This window comes from Talpa occidentalis, unplaced genomic scaffold, assembly GCF_014898055.3.
Source record: "Talpa occidentalis isolate TD23 unplaced genomic scaffold, MPIMG_talOcc4v2.1 talOcc4.4, whole genome shotgun sequence".
NCBI lineage: Eukaryota > Metazoa > Chordata > Mammalia > Eulipotyphla > Talpidae > Talpa > Talpa occidentalis.
The window spans coordinates 114838392-114860750 of NW_023604295.1; the positions used below are offsets into that span (position 1 = coordinate 114838392).

The 22359-nt window shown below is 48.1% G+C and overlaps 1 protein-coding gene across 14 annotated transcripts in view; it reads right to left on the reverse strand.

The window, feature by feature from the left end:
• The window catches only part of FGFR1 (fibroblast growth factor receptor 1), a 55611-nt gene extending 33909 nt beyond the window's left edge, over positions 1-21702 (reverse strand). For 8 of the 14 annotated variants that reach the window (XM_054700888.1, XM_054700887.1, XM_037526075.2 and 5 more), the window contains exon 1: positions 13124-13256. In XM_054700888.1, coding sequence (XP_054556863.1) covers positions 13124-13217 — 94 coding nt within the window. In that variant the 5' untranslated portion in view covers positions 13218-13256. Of the gene's footprint in view, positions 1-13123; positions 13306-19823; positions 19879-21297; positions 21397-21615 lie in introns of those variants that run through there. The other 6 variants (XM_054700891.1, XM_054700889.1, XM_054700885.1 and 3 more) reach the window with 4 other exon arrangements.
• Between the last annotated feature and the right edge of the window lie 657 nt (positions 21703-22359).

A 22359-nucleotide genomic window follows, 5' to 3' on the forward strand; every position in this document is an offset into this window, starting at 1 on the left:
ATTTATGTGAGTTGTAGGCTGTAAGTATCTAGACATGTTACAGGGCAGAAGGACATTCTTTCCCCCTAACAGACACACAGGTGGGGTCTTTTCCTGCCTTTATTCAAAATCACATCCTAAAATCAAAGCAAAAGTACTGGTCACCAACTGTTATAATATAGAAGAACACTTTCCATTAAGTTGAGGGAAAAGCTGGACAATTAGCTGGTGTGTGTCTGTGTGTGTGTGGGGGGGGTCCCTCTGCTAGAAGGGGAGTTCAGACCCTCCCACCACTGGCCTGGAGCCCAGGCCTCCCAGCCATGTGTCTGCAGCTGCGACCTGTCATGCACTTCCTGGTCTGGGCTCTGTAATGGAAAGATCATTAAGAGTGGGGGAGGGGAGGGGAGGAGAGTGAGATGAATCAACGGAGAAGAGGTAACCCTGCAGCTTCTACTCCGCTGTACTCTGACCTTACAGTCAGGTCAGGTTCCTAAAAGAAAAGAATGTATTGCCTTCCCACCCCACCCACCCTCCTATTCCCCCCTCCATTCCACCCCCTAGCAAAGCCTCTGGGAGGCCTTCCCTCCCCCACAATCAAACAGAGCTTATTTAGGGAAAGGAAACGCCAGCAGCTGGGCAGGAAAAAGTTGCTGCTCCCTAAACTCGCTGATGAATTAGCAGAAACCTCAGCTGTTTCAGAATTTGCCTTTTTGGCCCTCCAAAAGGACAATGGGTGCTTGAGAGCACAATTCACAGGGGATCTCAACACCCCAAAGAGTCCTCCCAAAGCTGCTATAGTGGGTCTGGATCTGGGGAAAGGTAGGGGCAAAAAAAACCCTTTTAAAATAAAATAGTGTAGAACAATAGTTGCCAGGGACTGGGGTGAGGAGAATGGGCATTTAAGTGTTTCATGAAAACAGAAAAAGAAACCACGTGGTAATGGTAGTAGATGGCATGTTCGTGATAAAATAAGTTGTCAACCCTACGCAGGTCTCCAAAAGTTGGGGTAAAATTCTACTGGTCCATGCTTTTAACAATGGCACCAAGAGTCTGTTCCACAGGATTGCAGGACGTTGTTTCATTTATAACCCACTGTTGGTGTAGCCATGTGTTCATTCTTTCTCTCCTTCACATGCACCGTAATTTGGGGATTTAGTACTGAAGAAATTAAGAGAACATGGTTTAGGGACCTTTCTATTGGAGATGATATGGCTCTCCGGTAGAAAGCACTTGAAAGAAGCAAGGGAAGGTAAATGCCAATATCTACAATGGGGGAACCTGCTTCTCAAAAGGCCGGGGGCATACTGAACAGTCCTTGGAAAGAGATTCCTACTCTGGGCATTGTTAATATTTGCGATGTCCCACAAATGAGAGAGCCAGGTTTGAAATCTTGATAGAAAACATTTAGTACCAAACTCCTTGAATGACAAATAGTTGTAAATGGCTGGGTGCAGCAGAAAGAGCATAGATGAGTGGAAGCCACTCTGTGTGAATCAAGGTAAGTCATGTCCCTTCTCAGGCGGGGTAGGCTGTCTTGACAAGTTCTAGCCCCTTCCAGCTCTGACCAATATTCTGTTACAGTGAGAACTTCCCCACTGAAAACCATCCTTCCTGCCCTCACAAGCACAAGCAGCCTTTGGTGTGTGGGGAGGCAAGAGACCAGGAGTTAACTTTCCATAAGAGGGCATTCTGCTTTGGTCCAGAGCTGAGGCTACCAGCATCTTCCACACAGGCTTCTGTTCTTCATCTCCTCTCTCTGGTATTCTCAGTAGCAGCAGCCTCGGAAGGGGAGATAAGGAGTAGCTGAGAGACTGGCAGAAAACTATGAGCCCAGATTCTAGAAACTCAGATGCTGTATTATCCCATAAGAACTAGCTAGGCAAGTAAATGTTAAAGTGGATTGGGAGTCTGAAGGTAGTGGAGAAGGATTACAATTCTAAAATGCTGCTTCCAAACATACTCTTCAGGCATTCATACAGTCGTGATCGCTCAAATAACAAGACAAGTTGTGAATGCCAAAGAGAACTTCATTTAGCAGTTAGTAGATGAACCTGACTCTCCTAAGGTTCAAAAGCTAATTCCTAAAACCTAAAGAAAATAAATCTTAATTCCAAAGTCAATTCTGAAGTTTGACAATAAAGGGGCAGAGATTTCTGAATGCAAAGGGATGCCTACAGCCTGCTGGAAAGCTGATCAACATTCCAAAGGCGGTGATAATTGACTTAAAGCCCCGGAAGCTTCAGGCGAAGCAGGAGGGCGGTCTAGGAAGAGGGTCTCCTTCCCTCGGAGCAAAGCTTTCAGACTACTTTTTCCTACTCTCTGTCCTTTCTCCTCCCTAAGCTCCACCTCCAAACAAACCAACTGGGTCTGCTTCCACCTTCCCCACCTCTCTCCCTGCTAGTTTTGTCTTCCTCTTCCTAGACCCCTTGACTTCCCACCCTCCAGCACAGGGGTTAAAGCTGTCAGCATGAACAGACCCAAGGCTGAGCTCCAGCTTCACCAATGATTAGCAGTTTAACCTTGGCAAGTGTTTTTGTGTTTTACCTCTCTGAGCCAATTTCCCAACCTAGAAAATGGAAATAACACCTACTCCTATAGAGTTTTGGGATAAGAAATTAATATCAGAAATTCTCAAATTATGGTCCCTGGAAAAGCAATATCAACATCCTTGTTCTTGTTAGAATCAAGACGTCTGGGAGTGGAGCATGGCAATAGCTTTGAACAAGACTGCCAGGTGACAGGATGCCATGAGCAGTGCTGGTTAGATTGAGTTAGATGATGTAAGAGCTCCACAGATAAAACCTCGGACCCTCCCCCCTAGCTCCTCACCTCCATAAATAAGGGTCAGTTAGTCCCTTCCCTTTGGAAAGAGGTCATCTCCCGTGTGGTTTCAAATGTCCTCATAAGCTGGGTTTATGTTCTTGTTTGATATAGTGGATGACACTTCTTAAAAGAGACTCTTACTGTATTAACCTATGTCGAATGAGAGTAATGTTGGCCAGGACTGGCCTAGGGGGTAGGACCGGCATTTGTTTTTGGCTTCCTTCCTTTTCTATCTTTTCTGATAGTTGGGATTTATTTATCTAGTGTGGAAGAACTAGGGTTTAGGGCAGGGTGAAAGGATACACCAGAGACAGAGTGGGGGAGCAGAACAGGCAGATCTACTGAAATACACTGACTGCTAAGGGGAACAGTGGGTGAGACAGGGAGCAGTCTGTTGTGCTGTATGTGGGTTAGTTCCCTGTTCAGGGATCAAACTCAGGCCTTAGAGGTGATAGTGCTGAGACTTAACCCCTAGGCCACCAGAGAGGCCCCTCAGCCACCCTTTCAAGAAGGGTCTCTGCAACTTTTGATGTTTTCCCCTAAAGCTTACACAGATAATGACAGAACTGGCAGAAAATATTTGCCAACAATTTTCAATAAATCTGTTTTCTATTCCTAAATTACACTTTAGATAGCATACCACAAATTAATAATGTATTTTCAAATTCTATAATTATTCTGACTAGCCTAATAATATTGCTGTGTGTTTGCTTGAAACAACTTGTTCAATGTAAATACTAACAAAACTTGAGGATCTTCCCTCCTCTTTTTGCATTTCTCCATTTAAAAAAAAAATACTCTATCTTAAAAACAATGCTAGTGTTCTAGCCTCTCTGAATCTTCTGACATGTTTATTTCTATCCATGTGATGGTGCTGGACTATAACCATTTTGGAAGCAATCTAGATGCTTATTTTGTGTCACCCTGAGATACCACGGAATTCAAACACAAGTGTAGAATACCAAGATTACCCAGGTTCGGCACCTGAGACTTACCATACCCCTGATCCTAGACCTTCTCCAAGCAGGAGGGCTCAGCTGCAGTGCAAAAAGCAGACTCTATGGGGTTTTTGTTCTTTGATTATTCTAAGTTAGGGAACCACCTTCATTAGGCCCCTTATAGGCAATGAGGGATGTGTAACCTCCAGTCAAGAGAGCAGAATGTCACTGGGCAAGTGTCTCCAGAGGCTCATACCCCAGTCACACCCATTTCCACACCACCTCAGAAAGGGGGGGAAAACAAGCTTCCTGTGAGAATAAAGGGGACTGACCCACCAATGTTTAAATTCAAAGGTTGGTCTGTCAGAATTTTGTGGGGAACCCAGATTGATATAGGTACATAGTATAACACACTGGAAAAAAACAGGTGCCATACCTACCTGAACATGAATCCTATTTTCACATCCCACCAACTAATGACTCAGGTAAGTGACTTAACTCCCTGAATCTCAGTTTCCTCATTTGATTGTGGGAAAACAACCTATGGCAACAGGGCTGGTATAAAGATGTAAAAATGTAAAGCAAGCAGAATGTGAAGAAATAGTTACTATTACTTCAAAAGATCCTTACTGGTATAACCTTTATAGGGAAATCTGACACAGTGTAGTCAAAACTTTTAGGTTATAAATACCTTGGATACTTGGGTAAATTTTATTTGTAAAAGTGCCAATTATTAAAAATAGTAGGAGCAGCTCCTACTTGAGTGCTCCTCACTCAAGTGCCAATTATTAAAAATAACCTAAATGCCCAACAATGGGGTAAATATATAAAATTTGCACAATCACATAATAGAATACTATGTAGTTATTAAAGATGAAGAAAAAAAATTCCCTGCATGGCAATAAATACATGTTTATGCTACAATCCAGTATACAAATGCAAGGAAAAAAGTCTTAGTCACAGTTAATGGTGGTAAATTTTGGATGGAACTATAAGACTTTTTTCTCTCTTTACAGGTCTAGAATTTCTAAATTTTACAATGAGCAAAAAAACATGTTTTAAAAGAGCAATACAATTATTCTCTCTAATGAAACAGAACTTTACTCAACTGGAGGACACAGTTATATATTAAAAACGCCATATAATGTAAGGCAGAAGAAGTGCTGGATTGAAAGTTAAACAGAAAGGGCGGGGAGAGAGTGATTAATTTTAGACGGAGTAAGACTATCACCAAGAGGGTGGTGACCCTTAAGCTAAACCCAAGATAAACTTTAAGCTAAGAATTGAGTAGGAACTACAAAACGAAAGAACAGACAAGCGGGGATGGCTATATCCGTCTAAAAGAACAGGAAAAACAATGGTTATAAAGTGTTCGATGACAACGAAATAGAAATAATACTTGGCCAGATGGGTATATAAGTGGATAGATGGATGAAGGAATGAGACAGAAATTAAGAAATAAGGACGGGAGAGGAAGGAAGGGAGGGAGTGATGGAGGGAGGAAGCAAAGGGAGGAAGCAAATGAAATCAGTGAATGAATGATGAATGGGTCATTAGCCAGAGGCTAGTTTTCAATCCTGGAAAAATCTGAGGAAAGGCTAAGCTCTAAATTCAACTTTTTTTGTTGTTGTTGTTGATAAGTATTTGAAACTTCAGTGTGGATGGTTTTTAACCTCTTTCCCTGCCAGGGTTCCAAACCACTAAGATCCACTCTTTGCCGATCTCCTTGACCCTCTCACCCACTTGAGGCTCAATGCGCCTACACATCCAGGGCCCGGGAAACACAGCCGCATTCACTGGAATGGCAGGGCCCGCTGCCCTAACATTCACCTCCTTTTACACAACCCACCGCAGGAACCACGCACAACACATGGGATAAGCACTGGGCGTTGGGTTTCAAGCTCTGCCTGGATGGATCTTTCTCAGTGCTGGAACTAAATGGACAAACCCCTTACCCCCAGCACTCCCCAGTTTTCGGGGGGGGGGTGTCATTTATTTTGCATAGAAGAACTGGGGTGCAGACCAGAGGTGTGGGGGTGTGGGGAGTGAGAAGATTCACCAGAGACAGAGTGGGGAGCAGAACAGGCGATTCTGGGCCTCCCTGGTGGCACAAGAGGTTAAGTCTCAGCACTATCAAGCTATCTGCAGCCACTGCAGCATGAGTTCAATCCCTGGCCAGGGAGTGAACCCACATGGTGCAGCAGACCTCTCCTGACTTGCTCGCTGCTCCCCTCAGCAGCATACTTTAGTCTGCCTATTCTGTTCCCCACTCTATCTCTGGTGAATCCTCTCAGCCCCCACACCTCTGCCTGTACCCCAGTTCTTATATGCATAAAGAAATAAATCTTTTTAAAAAAACACACGCAGGTGATTCTACTGAAATACACTACTGAGGGGAGTGGTGGGCGAGACAGGAGAGGTCTGCTGCACCATGTGGGTTAGCTCCTTGGTCGGGGGTGGGGGATCTAACTCAGGCCCTAGTGACTGGTGATAGCTTCATAGTGCTAAGACTTAAACCCCTGGACACGAGGGAAGTCTGGGGCAAAGCCTTTAAATGAAGAGGGCGGGCACTGAAAAAATGAGTCAGCATGAACCCAGCACTAGGAGAGGGGAGCTTTGAGGGTAGGGGCTCAAGTTGTATTGCCATACTGTGGTACCACTAAGAGGCAACAAGTAACTGTACCCCTTATTTGGCCATCACCAGTTGAAAGTCAGAGCATCCCTGAAAGTTTAGGAGCAGCCCCAACTCCAGAAGGCTTCTCCCAAACAGGAAAGTTTGGCATTCACTCCAGGCCCTTCAGAGTCCAGGTAGGGCAGTCACTGTTCTAGTCCCTTGCTGAGGCCAAGACTGAGACCGGGGGTAGGTGGGCAGAGAACAGAATGCTGACACTAAATCTGTGACTGGGCTGTCTCCTGAGAGAACAGGAAGGCCTGAGCAGCTGAACTTGGAGACCAGAGCGCCAGAGTGACTGGACTTTCCCCAGTCAGCAGGGAACAGTTGTCCAGTTTCCAGGTTTCAGGGAAGAAAAGAAGAGAGAGGCACAGACAGTGTCCACACAGGGAGCCAGAGACCCCAGCGACCCCAGAGGAGTGAAGCACTGTAAAAAACAGGGTGGAGCTAAGGGTCAGGCTCTATGACCCCATACCTCACTGTCCCGGATAACGACTCCCCAGAACTCACTTCTCCCAAGGCTATCTATCCATCACCACCAAGACATCAACCATCACTCACTGCTCTGCTGGAGCCAAGCAAGCAGTCTACCCAGCCTCGCTGACCCACCCTGGTGCTGGGGCCACTGGCTTCAGAAGAATCCCTGCCACACTCTCTCCAGTTCCTGCCTACCCCAGACTCCAGGGAGCCCCAGAAACCAGGTGACAGACTGCAGGCCTGATTCTTTGTTTGGGCACCCTCCCCTCCCCTCCCCCACCCATGGCAGAGATCTCTGGACAGCCATTTGTTCTTCCCTGAGAAATTCCTCCTCCCTGACTTCGGGGAGCTGGCTGGCAAAGCCAGAGTGGAAAATCAGTGAAGCTAATGGTGTAGCAATGCAGAAGCCAGAGCCAAGAACACAGCCCTGGAGTGGCTCTGCTGCACTTGCCCAGTGTGGTCAAGTCGGACACGTGAGCACTCCTCCCTCACATTCTCTCACATGCAGAGAGCGCTGGGTCCTTCCTGCCCCCACCCATGCCCAGTTCTGATCAGCTCAGCCCTGGAACACTTGTGAACACACCCTTTTTCAAGGCACTCCAGTCACCTCTGGGGAGGAGAATCTGGAACAGAGTAGATCATCTGGGGGAACCCCGCATCTAAGCACCCTGCAGACTTCTGCAGACCCAAATCCTCCACCCTTGTTCTCAAGTGGGTCTTCCAATACTAAGTTTTGTTCCACTCGCCTTCTGGCAGAGGGTAAATCCAGTGAGAAGCAGAAGTAAACAGGTTTTTCACTGGTAGAAATTAGTTGAGCACAGGTGGGCTAAAGAGTGCTCCTACTTGTAAACGGGCAGCACCAGACGCTGCCCTCCAATCACCGTTTGGCTGTTGACAGTAGGACCACAGGTTGTTTGAGGCCGGTAGTGGAATACCCTTTGGTACCTGTTCAGGGGTTCTCTTTGCTGCAAGGTTGAAATGCATACCCCTTCGGGCAAAGGCAGCTACAGGATCCCTAGGAGGTTAAGGTGGGGTGGCCAGGACCCTACAACTTGAAGCTGAGGCAGTGTCACTCGCAGCCTCTCCCCCATGGGTGCAGGTTTCTGTGGAACACAAAGACAAAGCCTTGCTTTGTGGAGCCCAGCTTCCAGGGGGCTTGCAGCCAGAAATGGAAACGTGCGGCTTTTCCATTAAATGTAACCTCTCCCCCTTCAACTGGCCACCAGACTCCTTCAAATCTGGGTAGGTGGGAGGAGCTGTAAAACCCTAGCCCATTAAATCGCTTATTAGTTGCAGGTTTCTGAGCATGTAGGCAAAGTATTTTGAGACTGCAAATCTTATACTATCCCCCAATCATCGGATCTGTGGTGTTTAGCCCATGATATGGCTGAAAAGGGGGCAGCACCCCTACTCCCAACTGTATGAAGGGGTCTTACAAGCAGTTTTGGATTCCGTCACTTGATTTTTCCCGTCTTATTCCAAAAGGCAGAAAAATACACAGAAACAACCCTCCTCAAGCTCCAAATGTCTTTCAAGTTGATGCTTATTTTTTGAAAAGGGCATTCTACCCCTCCATACATAGCCCAGCTTCAGCCCATCCACAAGGGGCCCCCTAAATCCCCCCAAAGCCTGATCTGAAACAAGGGCAGCCTCTTCAATATCCAGAGTAAGAGAAGGGAAAGGAGAGGGAGGGAAGGAGGGGGGCTGGTTTTCCTGGAACCCTTATTAAATCAACTTTCCAAGGACAGCCAGAAACTCCAGGCCCTCCCCATCCCTCAGGAGTATTTGCAGTCTGGGGGAGGGGCTCCCCAATCCCTCTCCTCCCAGTCACAGCAAAGTCTTTCTAAAGCAGAAAATCTCTCCATGTGAACAGGGTTTGGGTAATCTGTTTAAAACTTTTTGGGACAAATATTTTATATATACAGATGACAGTCTTTTTTGAGGACAACATTATTGAATAATCAACAGGCCCAAGTTTGGCTATCAGACAGCTCAGAAGGGTAAGTGATGTGAAGGTGCTACCTCGAAAGGGACCTAATCAACCAATAGTGAACTGGGACTTATTCTCCAAGTCCAGAGTGTTTCCACTTCTGTGCCCTAAGACTTCCCATGTCTACCTATGAAATAAGCCCTTCCCTGTGTGGTGTCTCCTGCGGGGTTCCAGGAAAAGGCACCCACACTGCCACTGATTACTCTGCTCACTGACTAGGTACTGGGCACTGTTTGAAGAGCACCGCACTGGTGTTCCCAGTGAATTCAGGGGCAGATGTTCATCATCAATTTTTTTTTTTTAAGATTTATTTATTTATACACATAAGAGCTGGGGTACAGGTCAGAGATGCGGGGGTGGAGGGAGGGGTGAGAGGATTCACCAGAGTGGGGAGCAGAACAGGCAGACTGACTGAAATACACTGCTGAGGGGAGCAGCAGGCGAGCCAGGAGAAGTCTGCCTTGCTATGTGGGTCACCTCCCCAGCTGGGGATAGAACTTATGCTGCAGAGGATGAGGATTGTTCCACAGTGTAGTGCTTAACCCCTTGCGCTACCAGGGAGGCCCATCATCAATATATTTTTAGTTTTTTAAAAGATTTATTTATACAAGAACTGGGGTACAGGCTAGAGGCATGGGAGGGTGAGAGGATTCAACAGAGACAGAGCAGGGAGCAGAACAGGCAGACGGACTGAAATACACTGCTGAGGGGAACAGCGGGCGAGACAGGAGAGGTCTGCTGTGCCATGTGGGTATCTCCCTGCCGGGCTGGGAGTTGAACCCGCGCTGCAGAGGCTGCGAACAGTTTCACAGCACTGTGCCACCAGGGAGGCCCTCAATATATTTTAGAGACACAAAGAGAACCTTTCCTAACAGTAAACAGTCAGTAAGAAGTGGAGCCAAAATCAAAACCAAGGCAATCCAGGGTAAGAGAGGTATACGGTATACAAATGTTCACAGGAATTTTTGTAATAACAGCCAAAATTGTTAACAACCCAAATGGCCAATAACTAGGTAAATGGATACACATTCACCATATTATTCCATTATATGACATTCTGGAATAGTTCATGAAACTAACCTACAGAGACAGTGAGCAGATCAGTGGATGCCTGAGGTTAGTGCTGCAAGGGGACTGACTGCAAAGGGGCAAGAGGGAGGGCCCAGGGTGATGCAAATGTCCCATATCTTGATTCGTATGGAAGTTTCCAGAAATGTTACATTTATGAAAATGTGTTGCAATGTACACTTAAAATTAGTGTACATTACAGAATGTAAATTATACCTCAATGACACTTCTTTTTAAAAATGGCAGCCTACTTTCTGTCTTTACCACTACAGAGCCTCATAACAGCCCGCCAGCTCTCCTACTCTCTCTCCCTCATGGAGCCTGTACTTTGTCCTCATCAAAATCATCACTCTGCGGCTCATCCTCCTACACTGCTGTAACTTCCTTTCCCCGTATAGAGTCACTTACCAGCAGCTTCAATGACAATACCCTTATCCCCTCACTGCTGCCCCCCTGAAATTCCTTAAGCTTAAGCTTATACTTTGGGCACCCCTTCCTGCTTTATAAGTCCCCAGGCTTGAGATCCATCCTTAGGCTGCAAAAGAGTCAGAGAAAAGTTAAAAAAGAAAAAAGTACCCTATGGGCTATTATAAATTTATATTCTCAAACCACATCCAAGCCCCCATTGCTTTAGAACTCCCTTATCAAAGTTTGTGGTGTAGGTGATGTGAATCTTCTCTGCTCCTCACCCAAGCCTCCCTCTAATTCATTCCCTTTTTCTCATCTCATCTTGCCTTTGTCTGCAGTCACCCAGAGTTGATGTCAAACCCTAACCCAAGGTTATTTCTACAGTGTCTCTACCATTTTTCCTTCCTTTATGACCTGTATGTCTCCCCTCCTGCCCACTTCATCGACACCCTTACTTCTAGCTAGAGATTCAAAGCAACTGTCCCGGGCCTCCCCAGTGGCGCAGCGGTTGAGCGCTGGGTTGCGAAGCTGCCCGCGGCCTCTGCGGTGCCGGTTCGATCCCCGGCTGCTCCCCGGCCACCGGAGGAGGGTCCCGCATGGCGCGCAGACCTCTCCTGCCGCCCGCTGCTCCCCTCAGCAGTGTCCTTCGGTCCTTCTGCCTGCTCTGCTCCCCGCTCTGGCTCTGGTGAATTCTCTCACCCTCCCGTGCTTCTGACTGTACCCAGTGCATGTATAAACAAAACAAACAAACAAACAAATAAATAAATAAATAAAACATGCCTCTAAAAAAAAAAAATAAATAAATAAAGAGCACCACTATTAAATGTGGACTTTTAAAAAAAAACAAAAAACAAAAAACAAAAAAAAAAAAAACAAAAAAAAAACAAAGCAACTGTCCCACTTGTCTTTTTGGCAACAGCAATAGCAGCAGTAATAACTACTAACACTTTACCTGTAAGTGCTTTATCAGGATTATCTCCTCTAATCCTTTATTAATGGCCGCATTTTAAAGATGAGCAAACAAAGGCTCAGTTTGGTTGAAAATATGTCAAAGCAAGTAATGACATCATTAAGTGATGGAAAAGGATTTGAATAGAGTCCCTCTCACTTGTTCCTCCCACCCACCCATATTCATCTGCCAGATCAATTTTCTAAAAGCTGGACCTGCTCAAAACTTTTCAAGAGTCCCAGTATCTACCCATTTAAGTACAGTTTCCTAGCAGGGAACAATGCTAACTTCTTCCAGCTTCTCCTACACTTATCTACTTGTTCTCTCTACAATTTATACACAACTCTGCTCACGCTATTCCACCTAAAATGCCCTTTATATTCTTCTTCCAACCCCTGCCCACCCCTCTAGACACATCTTAGATGCTCCCTGCTCCTGTCTGCTTCTGTATTCCCACTGCATTTTGTTATGACTCCACTATGAGGTTTAAACAGTCTAGCCTTATTTATTTATCTGTGCTCTTGTCTCCTCCTTCCCCTCCTCCTTCCCTCACAATGAACTGCTCATGGGTAGAGATGGTCTCTCACACTTTGGGTCTCCTGCATGGTCTAGCTCAGGTCTTACCTTCAGTTGTTACCAAATCCAACATTAACCTTTGGGCTCCAGCCAGTGCACTTCCTAAAAAGCCTCCCATACCCTCCCTTCTTCCTTCCCCATACAGTGTATCTCACTCATGCATCATTTAACAGGTCCTGACTGCTGAGATGACGGCCCTTTAAATGCAGCTATGTCACATGCACATCTGAATATCTCGCCCACAGCCTTCCGACTCTCTTGATGTGACCACCACTGAGTTACAAGCCACACTACCCATTGGCAGCAGAAACACCCAAATATTATTTTTCAAAGACCCTCAAAAGCCAAGTATGCTGTACCTGTCATCTCTATGAAGTATTTTCATAATTTCAGCAAATTCTATGAGCAGTGGGACAAGTTGTTCCTGTTACCAATAACCTCTCTGAATTTCCAACATGCTGAGGTCTCCACCCAAGCCCTATAATGTGCCTTGGTTCTCAATTTCTTCAAAATCCCTCTGACAGTCTATATCCAAAGCAAATTGCTTAGTAGGCCTCCAAAGACAGCCTTGGAGACAATGTCAAGGAAAGTAAATGGCAGGCATGGTCAGCCTTTATAGAACATATGTCTTTGGAACAAATCTTCTAGAAGTCAGAAGTCTTTTTTTTTTTTTTTTTTTTCTTTTGGTGGGACCCTCGCTAGCGGCCAGGGAACCAACTAGCGGCCAGGCTGCAGGCAGCCTTGTAGGCCAGCGCTCAACCACTGTGCCACCAGGGGAGGCCCTAGAAGTCAGAAGTCTTTATCAAGTTCCCACACCCCTCAACATTCCCCATAGTCTGACCAAGTACTAAGCCCAAATTCACTGACCACTTATTCCCCACTGCCTCAATAACTTCATTTTATGTATCATCTATTATAATAAGTTAGGGAGCTGGTTCTTGGATCCTAAGCAAAAGTTCTTTTTTCAGGGGAAAAAAAAAAAAAAGAAAAGCATAAACCCACCCAGAGCAAATCATTCATTTTTGGTAAATGGGTATTATCAGCCTACACGACCCAAACTCTGATGAAGTTGATTATGTTTATAACCACACACCAGCCCAGGTATCTTGGGAATCTCTCCTATAGGAAAGGAGCCCTTGCTCCACCTAGGATGGAGCCTTCCCAGTTGACTGCATCACCTTTGGCCCAGCCCACCCTATTTCTCAGGGCCAGGAGTCCAAGCTGCCCCTCAGCCCCAGCCTTACCTTGTTCAGGCAAGGTTGGGGCCGGCCTGGCGGTGCAGCAGAATGTGGCTGTGACCAGCACAGCCCAGAAGAGGAGGCACTTCCAGCTCCACATCCCAGTTCTGCAGTTAGAGGTTGGTGACAAGGCTCCACCCCTCCATGGAGACTCCGGCTTGAGCTCAATCCTCCCTTTGAAGCTGACTCTGGGAAAAAGGAAAACCAAAAGTTAGGAGGGATTGCAAGGTGGAGAGGGCTGGGGGTGGGGTGGGGGAGCAGGTAAAGCATGCCACCTAATCATACTGTTTGGAAGGGAGCTTGAAACAAGAACTTAGTCCTTCAGGCACAAAGAAGAGAACTGTGGTGCTGCCCCACGGCTGAATTTGAGGTGAGAGGCCTTAATTAGCAAAGCAGTGTTTTAATTCTGTCCTACAACTATTATTGAGTGTGGACTATGTGCAAGACTTGCTGGGAAAACTGTCAAGAAGTTCTGCAAGGCCTAAGTGCTGAGATTTTTTTTGTGTCAGAAAAGCATATCACTCACGAAAGTCCCAGATAGTTCTGTCACTTCATGGGCAAGGACTTCTGAGAGTGTGGAGGAACTGAGGTGAGTAAAGTATGCCAATGGCTCCCTCTAGGGCAAACCAACCCCTCTGGTGAGGAATAAAGAGAGATGGACAAGGAACAAGCCAAGAGCAAGGAAATAGTCATATAAGCATCTGAACCTCGCTGGACCTAAGCACTGAGAAAGTTGAATGAATGTATCTCCAGGGTCCTTTCTTCTTTTTTTTCTAGAACTGTCTGCAGCACTTATATCTTGGGTTCTTCCAGCTTCCCTCACTGACAGTACACAGCTCTCACCAAGTACTTAAAAGGGGCTTCAGGGTGCAGAACCACAAGGTAGAACCAATTCTCTTACCCAGTATCAAAGGGGTGATTGCTGATATCATACAGAAATGAATACAGAAGTGGGGACTCCAAGGGCCCTTGAAAGGGCTGACTCCCTGGTGGCTCCTGCCAGTCCCAGTTAAAACACAGGCTGCCACCCTTCACCCTTCTCAGGTCCGGAAGCTCTACCACCCAGACAACTTCCTAGGGGCTTAAGGAACAACAGATTGTTGTCGCTAAACATTTACCAAGTGACAAGACTTTCTGGGGACTTCTTGTGCTATGTGGGGATGACCATGTCTGTTCTCCAGGTGGCTTTTGTCCTAAATACTCCAGGGAACCCTTCGAGTTATTCTGAGAATCCACTTCCCCGGAACATGCCCTAAAGTGGTGCTTCAGTCCCCTCTCCCCCTGAGCCAGACAGGGCCCCTCATGAGTGAGTCAGTCCAGGCTGGCAGAACCCCCCCCCTGGATTCTTGGCTTCCTTCACATGTGCTTGCCAGTGGGAGTACAAGTACATTGCTCCCTCCCAAGGTTCTACTAAAATTTCTTAATGACTTCAAGTCAAAGGAGAAATAAACATTTCTTTTATTTTTCTAAGTTTAGGAAAGGGACTAGAAACTGAACAGAACAAATATTTACTGAATACCTACTACCTACCGAGCATGAACTAGGTAAAACTTGTTAACTATAAAATTTCATTTATTTCTCACTATAAATTAGGGGGGGGGGACAGGAATTATTATTCTCCTTTAAAGCAATGGGGAAGCAGAAACTCAAGGGAGTTCATTCTTTTGCCCAAAGACACACCGCCGGTAAGCAGCTACACCAGTACTCTCATGGCCTGGGGTTTGGGGTGCCAGGGGACAGAGCAGAGGAAGCAAATGGGGGGGGGTGATCAAATCTGGCTCTATCTGATGGAAACTCTCCACAAAGGGCATCCCTGTACCATAAAAGAACACCCAGGTAAGTAAGGACAGATCCAAGGTAAGCCTGGGAATAGGAGAACCTCCATTTTCACTTCCTCTGCTGGAAAGAAAAACCCTCAGAAGCTGCCAGATAGGATAAAGGACAGTGAATGATCCCTGGCCAGAGACAGAAGCTACACTTGCCAGAGACCCTCTCTAAACCATAATCCACATCTACAGGATGCAGGCCTGTGATCCAAAGGTACGCCTGATAAGAATGTAAGTCCTAAGGAACTGCCAGAATAATGAAAGAATTTTCAGTATCCAAAGGAAAGGGGTGGTGTCACTTCTAGATAGTTAATCTTGTTTTCAAATAGAGCAGCAGGCACTACTAGGCTACCACTCCTAAAAAGCCTGCCCGTCCATCATAGGTGGGAGCTGGTTGCAGGCTCTGTCAACAAAACATTTCAAACTAATCTGCATGGCAGCTTCTTTGCAAGTCTCCTGGGCCTCAAGCCCCACATCTGTAAAACAAAGAATGTTAAGAAAACCCAGTCTCCTGGGTACCAACTCTCAGAATGAGAAGAGAAATGGGCACATATCCCACTTCACAAATCTGCAGCTAACACAGTGACGCAAACCACTAGTCCACATGCTGTCTAGGACTCTAGGGACGGCCACCTCTTCCTACCCCTCACCTTCTTCCCATTTTATTAATTTTTTAAAAAAGATTTATTTATGCATACAAGAACTGGAGTGCAGGCCAGAGGTGTGGGGGATGAGAGGACTCACCAGAGACAGAATGGGGAACAGAACAGGCGGATTCACTGAAATACATTGCTGAGGGGAGCAGCGGGCTAGACTGGAGAGGTCTGCTGCGACATGTGGGTGTCTCCTTGGCCAGGGATCGAACTCATGCTGCAGATAGCTTCACAGTGCTGTGTCTTAACCCCTTGAGCCACCAGGGAGCCACCTCCCCCCCCCCCATTTTACTAATTAATGAATTCTTAAAATCCCTTGGGACCAGTCTCCTTCCTTCACTGCTTCACAGATGTGACCTGTAGCCTCACAGGTGTACACAGCAGGATCCTCAGAGACCCTGCAGCTGTTCCACCTCAGCCTCTTCCATTCACTCAGGTCCCCTGGGACTCAAAGTCCAACTCCACCTGGGTGCAGAAGTCTTCACTAGGGGATCCAGACACAACATCTCAGTTTTCCCACTTGTCAGAGGGGGCCTACATCACAGGTGGCTGAGAATGAAATGGGCAGCACGGTTTGGTGCCTGCTCCCCTCTCTAAGCACTAATCCAGTGTCAGATGGGATCACATCTGGAGAGCAAGCAGGGCTGAACAACAAGAAAAGACCTCGCATTTCTCCCAAAGTCAAAGAGTAAAGATTCCATGGCCTTCCAACTGCCATGTCAGGAAAACTAGCTGATGTGATTTAGGGCAAGTCTTTTTCTTTCTTTCCTTTTTTTTTTTTTTAAAGATTTATTTATTTTTATATAAGAGCTGGAATACAGGCCAGAGGTATGGGAGGGTGAAAGGATTCACCAGAGACAGAGCAGGGAGCGGAACAGGCAGACGAGAGAAATATACTGCTGAGGGGAGCAACGGGCATGACAGGGGAGGTCTGCTGCACCATACGGTATTCATCTCGGCTGGCAGGCCTGATCGAACCCGCACTGCTGAGGCTGCGGACAGTTTCACAGCGTAGCGCTCAACCCGCTGCACCACCAGGGAAGCCCAGGGCAAATCTTTTTTCTTTCTGCTTTCTGGTAAAAGTAATAAATTCTTGCCCTTCCATTTGTGACCCCTGTCACCCTAGGACAGTCACTTAACCTTTCTGAATCTGTTTTCTCACTTGTCAAAGGGGAAAAAACTATTTGAGCAGGTAGTTATGAGGATCAAATGGGCAGCATGGATAAAAGTTTTGGCTGTTCCTAGTTCACACTCCCAGGAGATCTTGGTAACTGGTGGCAGGAGGATCAAACTTACCACCTTTACAAAGGTGTTTGTCACTATTCATTTTCAAACTGTAGCCCCTAGACAGAGCTGGTGCATTTGGTGTCCCCTAACCACTCCGGCTCTGAGTACGTAAAATGTGACTAGTGTGAAGTAGGATGTACTAGAAATGATTTTGAAAATTTGTTATAACAATGTAAAATCTTACTAATAAATTTTGTATTGACCACATGTTCAACTGATAATATTTTAGATGTATGGAGTTAAAGCAAATATATTATTAAAATTTTTTAAAAATGAATTCATCAATAAAATGTGAATTTTACCTGTTTCTATTTATTTACATTTAAACAGAGCTACCAGAAAATCTAAGATTCCATGTGGCCGGATGGTACACATGCAGGCAACCCCCACGCCCTGCCCTAGTGTCTCTTTTCTGTCCTTCACCATGTCCAACAAGACAAGCTTTGCTACTCTCTGAGCCCTGCTGAAAAAGGCACCTCCTCCCACAAGTCTTAGTTGGGCCATCGAGCCCAACTTCATTCCTCTGAATTTCCAAGACACGTTCTTAGGCCCTCTCTCTCGTGCAGCACTTAGTTTATCTCATGATTGTGGCTTAGTCTCTCCCTTCTCTCCCCTCCTTGTGGGATCACAGATTCCCTTAGAGCCGTGCCTATGTCCAACTTTTGTTAATACCTACAGCACCTAACATCCTAACATGCACACCGCAGATGTGGACACATTTGTTAACTGGGTAAACAAGTGAGTGAAAGACAGACTGATTGAAAAGAAATGGACACAGATATTCTTGCAGAAAGGTTAGGAAAGAAATACTCAAGTACTCCTTGTTAGCCAGCCAAGTACTATTCCAAAGCATAGCAACTAGGACATTTTCTAAACACCTTGATTCCTCAGAATTAAGGAAGTAACTCCATTACATGAGAATAAGACTTTTTCACAAAAATGATCACATTCCCAAAAGGGAACATTCTTTACTCACTGTTGAAAATGGCAGGGCAAGTACTTAATAAACATTTGGGGAGGGAAAAAAAGTTATGCAGCTCAGTTTTTAAAATTTTATTTGGTCCAAAGGAAATGCTAATTTTTAAATTTTGAGTGTCTGTCCTTGGGAGTGAGATGTATAAAATATTTGTAACAATAAATGACACACTAACTGCTCCACCATAATCTAGGGGACCCTGCTGTCCAAGGCAGGATGGACTAGTGGAACACCACCATTCTCTTGAGTTGTTCAAGAGGTCTATTTACCTGTGGGGGGAGGTGGGAGAGAAAAACAGTTTCTTTAACTGCAGGGCGCAATGGTGGTGGGGAGAGAATTTCTGTTATCAACCTTAAGTGGAAAAGCAAATATCTTGGCCCAACTCTGATGTTTAATCTTCTTTGGAAACTCCAGAATCTTCTCTAAAGCTCGACTTCACGGCTCGCAACAATCCTTGGAGCATTCGGACTTTTTGCTAAGCTCTTGGGAAGATAAATTCAAGGCAAATTCCCCAAGAGGAAATTAAACTCATCTTAAAAGATGTGAGGCCTTTTCAGAACAAGACATTTGAATTAGTTCTCTCTACTGTCTTTTCCTTCAGCAGCAAAAGACTCAAACGCCTAAGAAGCTCTTAACTAACAGCCATTTTGATGAAAGATTTAAAAATGGAGGCCAGAAGAAAGCATTCAGAGAAGCTGGCTGCTAAAGCCCAAAGCTCACGGGAGCAAATCTCCTATTTTAGGAGTCATGTTTCAGGTCAATGGCCCAAACAAACAGAAAGCATATAACTAAAAGGCAAAACTCAAGGCCTTTCCTTGGTTTCCAAGACTGAAGAAGTGTGACTCTATTCAATGCTCAATGCTGAATCTTCCTGCCCTCTGGAGTCCACCAGGAGTAAAGCTAGACACTGTACTCTAACCTTCTCCCTCCACAGGGGTGGCCCAAAAGCACCTGCCATGCTCCTGGCTCCATTTTTTCATTGCTTTTGCTTCACTTCACAGTGCCTTACAGAACACTTCCTAACATTCTCCAGGGCTAGAGGCCAAGGATAAGAAGTACCCAAGACTGTCTACTTTGGAACCGAAGCAAGTGGTACCCCAATCCCATCTGTGAAAAATGCCTCAAAAAATGGACAATTCTACAGGCATAGTAAAAAGCAAGGAGTGCAAGCACACAAGTCTGGTGGCTCTCCATTCATGGGGCCTCTTTTAAAAGCTGACACTCCACTATGATTAAGAGTAAATGCAACAGATATTTCAAGGAGCTCCCTTCAGATGCAGAACACAACTACCCCAGCTGGAGCAACTACCCCAGCAACCTCCTGGTCCCCAAATACCCCGTGCCTGCCTTGGGGTGGTGGCAGGGTGGTCCAGCAGCAGCCCTGGAGCTTCTCCCAACCAAAACGTGGGGGTGGGGGGGATATGTAAACAAATCATTAGGGAGTCAGACCATCAGGACAGACAGTCGGCAGCGATGGCTCTCCCCTCCCTCGGTCACTGAAAGAAAGGGAGATGACCCAGGCTTGGGGGTAGTTAGCCAGACGAAGCATATCCCACGGGGTCCTGCTACTTAGCTTTCAAACACGCGCATAAAGCAAACGGTGGCCTGTGCCAAAGGGGAAAATGGCCACTTTCTGCTAAACAGTCTCAAGGCTAAGGTCTACCATTTAGAGGGTATTCCAAAAAAAGCGCTGGTCCGGAGGTGCAAAGGGCAGGGCACATCTGCAGAGGAAATAGTCACCTTAATTACCATGTCTAGGGAAAGTGCGATTTCATTACAGCCTCCAAAACTACCGCCCAAAGAAGGAAACCAGAGAAGTGTTTTCAATTTGAAAGAGACTGGAAAGGAGAGGGTGAGAGCGACCCAACTCTACCCATCCTCCCGCAACTTTGGACCAGAAGGTGTTTTCCCACCTCAAAGGATATGACCATAGCCCGTCCCCAAGCCAAGCTCCGTTTTCAAACCTGTAGCCGTTACTTAAATGGCAACATGTCCCACGGTAGTTTCCGGCGCTGCAGCCCAAATAACTCCTTAAAAAACGCGCAGGGAGCGCCTGCGGCAGCAGCGGCGCACCCCCTCCCCCGCCCCACGCAACGTCCCCGGGCTCGGGCCAAGGAGGGTGGAAAGGGGACGCATGACGCCACCGCGGGCGGCCCCAGACCGGACGGCGGGCCTCAGACGGAGTCAGATGCTCCGGCTGCTCCAGCTGTAACTCAGGGGGGCAGAAAGGCCAGGCTTTGGTTCCAGAAATTTCCGTCTGGGCCAGTTCTGGGTCAGACCCCGGGCCCAAGAGGCCACCTCCAGCAGAACGGTTGGAAAATGCCACCCCCTAAAACCTCGGCCCCATCTCCAGCTGTGCCTCTTTTCTGCACAATCTGGAAAGAAGCAACAACCATCAGCTCCTACATAACTTGGGATCCAGGGTAACTTTCCTTTCTCCCCAAATCCCAAAGCCTCATCTCCAAGGCTCCAATCTAAAACCGAGAGGTGGTCCTTCAGGACAAGTTTCAAAATCCCAGTTTTAATTTGGGGTAGGGGGAAGGGAGGAGGATGTTAATAATGTGGCTGCGGTGTACCCGTGTGGGGTGAAACGGAACCAGATGCGGCTGATACATCTGGAAAATGGGGGAGGGGGGTGTTGGGAGAGAAAGACGCCGCAGAAAAATCTAAATGGGTTAATAGCTCCTGGGCCTAGAAAGGAGAAGCAGGAGTCACCCCACCCTCCAAAAAGGTGTCTGACTGCCTTCATAGGATGGTGCTAAATGAACTCTGTCTACAACGTCAATAAATTCCTCTGCAAATAAGGGTCAGCCTCTCTTCTCCCAACCCCAAACATAACGGGAGGGAGGAGCGGGGTGGGGGGCAGCGAGGGGTCTGGGCCCCATAAGCAACAAGCAGAGCTGCCGAGTGAACCGCACCGGACAAAACCCTCATCCCTTCCCCCACCATCTAGAGCCTCCTAGGAACTGAACGTTCTTCACCCCCCACCCCCATAATGGGGCTTAACATCACACCCCCCTTCCCCAAACTTCCGTCCCTTTCCTTTCCGAGATAGACAAAGTAAAAGATAAGTCCCTCTGGAAAAGGGAATTCCTTTCTGACTCTCAGCCTGAGCAGATTCAGCCATTTGGTGACGACATCTCCCTAAAACCTATTCGAAGAGAATCTAACCTAACCCTCTACTTCCTTCGCTCCTCATGACCCCCCATCCCCACCCCCCACCCCAATCCCTGAGTTTCCCGGAGGTGGGGAAAGACTGGGAAATGCCCCCCGCATTTTGAGAGTTCCACCCAAAGCTACCTGCTGAATTGGGGTGAGTCCCCAAGAGTAGATTAAAAAGATTGGAGTGAATGCCACACACACACCCCACTTCGAAGCCCACTCCCGGCTCCTCCTGGTCTGAAGACACCGAGGCCGCTGTCCCCTCCCGGGACTCACCGCGCGCCGCCGCCAGCTCCCGGGCTCCCCGGCTCCCCAGCGGAGTTGGCGGAAAAGTTGGGCGGCAGGAGAAGCGGCAAGACCAGCGCTGGGAGGGGGCGCAGAAGACAACGCGAGCGGAGGGAAGGGAGGGGGGAGACAAAAGGGGGGCGCAGAGCGTCGGGGAGGGAGTCGGGAGGTGGAGGGGGGCGGGTAACCAGGGAGGCGCCGGACCCGACAGGGCTGCGGCAGGGGAAGCGCGCAGCCGGGAGGCTCCAGCGCCGGGGGCCGCTCGGGACGCCAAGCCCGCCCCGGATCTGGGGGCGCCGCGGCTCTTACCTCACTTGGCGCTGCGATTCCGCCTCTGGAGAGTCCGCCGTGGCTCGAGCCGGCGGGCGGGCGCCCGCGTCCCCGGCTCCGGCCCGCCGCCACCCGGCCCCACTCGGATTCTAGCGGGGCTGCGAGAGCCCCGCGGCCGGCGCTCGACTCCCGGTGGCGCTCGGGGTTCGGCGCCTCCAGCCCGGGCGGGAACAATGGAGCCGAAGCTGGTGCCCCGGAGGCGGGGCGGGGGGAGGGCTCCCGTCCGCCGCCCGGGGTCTCCAGACCCTGTGGCCCCCCCGCTCCAGAACCGGGCGGCGGCGCCTCAAGCTTCTAGTCGACTGGACTCCATCGTGCTGGGGGGTCCCCGGCGCCTCGGCGTGTCCGACTGCAGCGCTGGCACCGTGCGCCCGCGGGGCGCCCCTCGGACCGGAGAAAAGTCCCAGGTCTCCGCGGCTCTTCCAGCTGCGGCGCGCGCTCGCGGCCGGGGAAGGCGAGGTCGCCGCAATGCGCTAAGCAGAATCTAAGTCCGGTCCCGACGCGGCCGCCCTGCTCCGGGCACAGCCGGGGCGCCTCCGCGCGCTGCCGCCGGACCGGGGGACGGGTCCCGCTCGCCGCCGCCCGCCGCCGAGGCCACCGCACTAGTGCCCGCAGGAGCGCTCCGAGCGCTGTGCGCCGGCGAGGCGCGAGGACTCGCGCTCACTCCCACCCGCCTGGGCCCTCCCCCGCCTCCTCCCCCTGCAGCTGCCTGCTGGGCCTTGTAGT